The sequence below is a fragment of the Tachysurus fulvidraco genome, chromosome 5, assembly GCF_022655615.1.
Source record: "Tachysurus fulvidraco isolate hzauxx_2018 chromosome 5, HZAU_PFXX_2.0, whole genome shotgun sequence".
Taxonomy (NCBI): domain Eukaryota; kingdom Metazoa; phylum Chordata; class Actinopteri; order Siluriformes; family Bagridae; genus Tachysurus; species Tachysurus fulvidraco.
In genome coordinates this window covers 33397425-33402424 of record NC_062522.1, presented here as the reverse complement: position 1 = coordinate 33402424, position 5000 = coordinate 33397425, and the positions used below count along the sequence as shown (strand labels likewise).

The window sequence follows — 5000 nt, the reverse complement described above, 5'->3', positions numbered from 1 at the left end:
CAGTGCATTAACCAGTGCGTTAACCAGTGCATTAACCAGTGCGTTAACCAGTGCGTTAACCAGTGCATTAACCAGTGCGTTAACTGGTTTACTGTCACAGAGACACTTTCTATAGATCATTTGACATTCACAGGTTCCAGGAAATGTTCTCCGAGACTTTATCAGATAAGTAAAAGCTTCTGATCTTGAATTAAAGTTATCTTCTAAAAAACATCTGCTGCTCGTCATTCAGTGCTGACTGTAAATGGTCATGACTGTAGATGTTCATGACTGTAATTACATGATTACATAATTACATGACTGTAAATGTTCATGACTGTAGATGTTCATGACTGTAATTACATGATTACATAATTACATGACTGTAAATGTTCATGACTGTAGATGTTCATGACTGTAATTACATGACTGTAGATGTTCATGACTGTAGATGTTCATGACTGTAATTACATGACTGTAGATGTTCATGACTGTAATTACATGACTGTAGATGGTCATGACTGTAGATGGTCATGACTGTAGATGTTCATGACTAATTACATGACTGTAGATGGTCATGACTGTAGATGGTCATGACTGTAGATGGTCATGACTAATTACATGACTGTAGATGTTCATGACTGTAGATGTTCATGACTAATTACATGACTGTAGATGGTCATGACTGTAGATGGTCATGACTGTAGATGGTCATGACTGTAGATGGTCATGACTGTAGATGGTCATGACTAATTACATGACTGTAGATGTTCATGACTGTAGATGTTCATGACTAATTACATGACTGTAGATGTTCATGACTGTAGATGTTCATGACTGTAGATGTTCATGACTGTAGATGGTCATGACTGTAAATGGTCATGACTGTAAATGTTCATGACTGTAAATGTTCATGACTGTAGATGGTCATGACTGTAGATGGTCATGACTGTAGATGGTCATGACTGTAATTACATGACTGTAGATGTTCATGACTGTAGATGTTCATGACTGTAGATGTTCATGACTGTAATTACATGACTGTAATTACATGACTGTAGATGGTCATGACTGTAGATGGTCATGACTGTAGATGGTCATGACTGTAGATGGTCATGACTGTAGATGTTCTCTGAGGGAATCTCAGCTTCTAAAACAAGCTTCTAATTGAATTCCACTTTCAGGACTTCTAAAGCTGACAGGACGAGAAGTGTAAAGCGCTCACACTCGACTCTGACGCTAAACTCGTCGGCGAGATTAGATTCGATTCCGGCGATGCTAAAAAAAAAAGGAGCTTTCGTCGTGTTTACTATCTATAGACACTTCAGATCAGACTCGAGTCATCAGACAGAATCGTTCAGCCTGTCGCGGGTTTCAGCCGTTTTCACACAACGAGGCGTGTTTAACAGGTCTGAGATCAGATTTGTCCTGATAAGTAGGAATAAGTGACAGACGTGTGTGTGTGTGTGTGTGTGTGAGAGAGTGTGTGTGTGTGTGTGTGAGAGAGAGTGTGTGTGTGCGTGTCTGAGAGAGAGAGCGAGTGTGTGTGTGTGTGTCTGAGAGAGAGAGAGTGTGTGTGTGTGTGTGAGAGAGAGAGAGTGTGTGTGTGTGAGTGTGTGTGTTTGTGAAAGAGTGTATCCTGATAAGCAGGAATAAGTGACAGAGACGTGTGTGTGTGTGTGTGTGTGAGAGTGTGTGTGAGACTGTGTGTGTGAGTGTGTCCCTATAAGCAGGAATAAGTGACAGAGGCATGTGTGTGTGTGTGTGACTGTGTGTGACTGTGTGTGTGTGTGACTGTGTGTGTGTGTGAGTGTGTGTGAGACTGTGTGTGTGTGTGTGTGTGTGTGTGTGTGTGTGGGGGGGGGTTAATAATGAAATTTAATGTCCAAATAAATGAGAAAACGCAGAAACACAGATTTGTTTTTGCAGAAATGATGAAACTCAGAGAAAAGTTTATTTTTAGTGCCGTTTTGTCCGAAGTCTCGTGCAATTCGTAGAAAATCTCACTCGCTGTTTCTGTGCCATCTTTTAAACGCATAAAAGTGTTTATCGTTTAAAAAAGTTAACAAAACAAGGAACGAACTCCGGAAACCGACGTTCTGTGATCTTTTTTTTGACATTTTAAAGCGTAGATCCTAAAGAATACGACAGAAAAAACACAGAAGTGATTAAAGAAGCAGAAAACACAAAGAAACGTCTGTACTGGCTTCTAAACACGACACCACGGCAAAGAAACTGCTGGACTTCTGCAGCACCAAATAAATAAATAAATAAATAAATAAATAAATAAATAAATACAAAACTTTTTTCCTGAAAAACAAACTGATTATTGAATAAAAGTCCATCTGCTTCCATACCCGAGCAGCCGGGGTTCTCTCTAGAGTCGCGACTCACGCTGCAATTCCAAAACGCTTTTCCACACACTGACAGCATGGAGGGACGAGACGAGGCAAGATCAGCAACAACAACGGCGTGTGTGTGTGTGTGTGTGTGTGTTTCTACACACCTCGTGTGGTGGGCAGCATGTCTGACAGACCCTGCCACGCCGTCACCATCTCGGGGTTCCGCTGGTCCGCAAAGTTCTTCCAGATCCGTAAAGCGCCGTCATCTGTGAGGAGAAACCGAGAAAATATCCGTCCTAATCGATTATTAATCGCATAATTAATAATTAATAATTGCGTGTTAATTGCATCAAATATTAAATACATAATAAATATATATTTAGATAACGTTGAACTCTCTCAGACGAATAAGAAAATAAAAAAAATGTTATTCTGTGAACAAAAAGTTAAAATTTTAGGTGCCAAAAAAAATACCTTCGTTTTAGCTACGGATTTGTTTGTGTGGTTACATCGTTGTGTTTACTGAGTGTTGCTTAGCGACCGTGTGATGGACGGCTGAACTGACCGGTGGCGGTGAGGAGGAGGGAGCAGTCGTGTCCGTTCAGGTACTCCATGGCTGTGATGCGAGTGTAGCGAGGATTCCCGTTATAGAAGTAATCCAACCTCTCGCCTTTCTCCCAGTCCCAAAAACTACACACACACACACACACACACACACACACACGCACACACACACGCACACACACACGCACACACACACGCACACACACACGCACACACACACGCACACACACACACCACATAAGAAAATAAAACCTGCTGACTCTATGAGCAGTGAATTAGTAGGTTTCTGTACCATATGGAGTCTTTATCCGCGACGGCGATGCAGGGGTTAAATGGGTGAAACTTCACCACTGAGGGAACTCCAGGGTTCCTATTAATGAAGATCTGATCGTCCAATCGAGTGATTCCTAAACAAAGGGGGTGGGGCAAAGAGGGCTGTCAATCAAATAGCTCAGCACAAAGGTTGATAAGTGTTTCAGGTGAGATTAGATTACATTAAAGATGAACCTTCTCTCTGTTCGTATCTGTCTCTCTCTCAGCCCCCCTTCCCCCAACACACACACACACACACACACACACACACACACACCCACACACCCTTTGTCAGTCTAGTCAATGTTTTTATTTCACTGAGCGAAAGATGAAACAGGAATGATTTCTGTGATGAAAGGAAAAGTTGCATGTGTGAAGCGGGAGCCTCCGCTCTGATGTCATCGGCTCTGTGTGTGTGTGTGTGTGTGTGTGTGTGTGTGTGTGTGTTAGACATTCTGTTTGAAACTGGGAAACCCGTCAGCATGAAGCCTTTGAAGCTTATGACTTACTAACGCACACACATCTCTTGTGTTGTGTAACCTCTCTGTGTAATGTGTGTAGCTGTGTACCTTTCTGTGTGATGTGTGTGTAGTTGTGTACCTCTCTGTGTGCTGTGTGTGTGTAGTTGTGTACCTCTCTGTGTGATGTGTGTGTAGTTGTGTACCTTTCTGTGTGTGTGTGTAGTTGTGTACCTGTGTGTGTGTAGTTGTGTACCTCTCTGTGCGATGTGTGTGTGTGTAGTTGTGTACCTTTCTGTGTGATGTGTGTGTAGTTGTGTACCTTTCTGTGTGTGTGTGTAGTTGTGTACCTGTGTGTGTGTAGTTGTGTACCTCTCTGTGCGATGTGTGTGTAGTTGTGTACCTCTCTGTGTGATGTGTGTGTAGTTGTGTACCTTTCTGTGTGTGTGTGTAGTTGTGTACCTGTGTGTGTGTAGTTGTGTACCTTTCTGTGTGATGTGTGTGTAGTTGTGTACCTTTCTGTGTAATGTGTGTGTGTAGTTGTGTACCTCTCTGTGTGCTGTGTGTGTGTAGTTGTGTACCTCTCTGTGTGATGTGTGTGTAGTTGTGTACCTTTCTGTGTGTGTGTGTGTAGTTGTGTACCTGTGTGTGTGTAGTTGTGTACCTCTCTGTGCGATGTGTGTGTGTGTAGTTGTGTACCTGTGTGTGTGTGTGTACCTTTCTGTGTGATACGTTGGCTCTGCCGTCGCACTCCAGCATTCCTCAGGAACCTCCACTCTCTCTCCTTCCTCACCTGACTCTCCACATCGTGCTCCTCTGGGATCTAATGATGTAACAATGGGCTTTAGACCACGCCCACAAGAGCAGTAGTAATCTGTCCTTTCTTCAATTTTTTTTCTCAGACACACACAAACACTGTCACACACGCACAGACACACACCGTCACACACGCACAGACACACACACACACGTATAGACACATACTCTTGCGCACACGCACAGACACGCACGCACAGACACACACACACAAACACACGCGCGCACACAAACACACACGCACGCAGACACACACAAACACACACGCACAGACACACAAAAACACACACACAGACACAAACACACATGCACGCACAGACACACACATGCATAGACACACACAAACAAACACACACGCACAGACACACACACACACACACACAGATGCACAGACACACACAAACACACACGCACGCACAGACACACAAAAACACACACACAGACACACAAACACACATGCACGCACAGACACACACACACAGATGCACAGACACACACAACCTATGAGATTGAGTTTGGCAATCACGCT

At 43.3% G+C, this 5000-nt stretch overlaps 1 protein-coding gene across 8 annotated transcripts in view; it reads right to left on the bottom strand.

Moving 5' to 3' along the window:
• Nucleotides 1–5000, bottom strand: part of rptor (regulatory associated protein of MTOR, complex 1) — an 81248-nt gene that overhangs the window by 13968 nt on the left and 62280 nt on the right. For 5 of the 8 annotated variants that reach the window (XM_047813506.1, XM_047813508.1, XM_047813510.1 and 2 more), the window contains exons 26-29: nt 4373–4478; nt 3178–3292; nt 2887–3011; nt 2486–2587 (exon numbers count right to left, since the gene is read on the bottom strand). In XM_047813506.1, coding sequence (XP_047669462.1) covers nt 2486–2587; nt 2887–3011; nt 3178–3292; nt 4373–4478 — 448 coding nt within the window. Of the gene's footprint in view, nt 1–2336; nt 2403–2485; nt 2588–2886; nt 3012–3177; nt 3293–4372; nt 4479–5000 lie in introns of all 8 variants that reach the window. The other 3 variants (XM_047813502.1, XM_047813504.1, XM_047813503.1) reach the window with 1 other exon arrangement.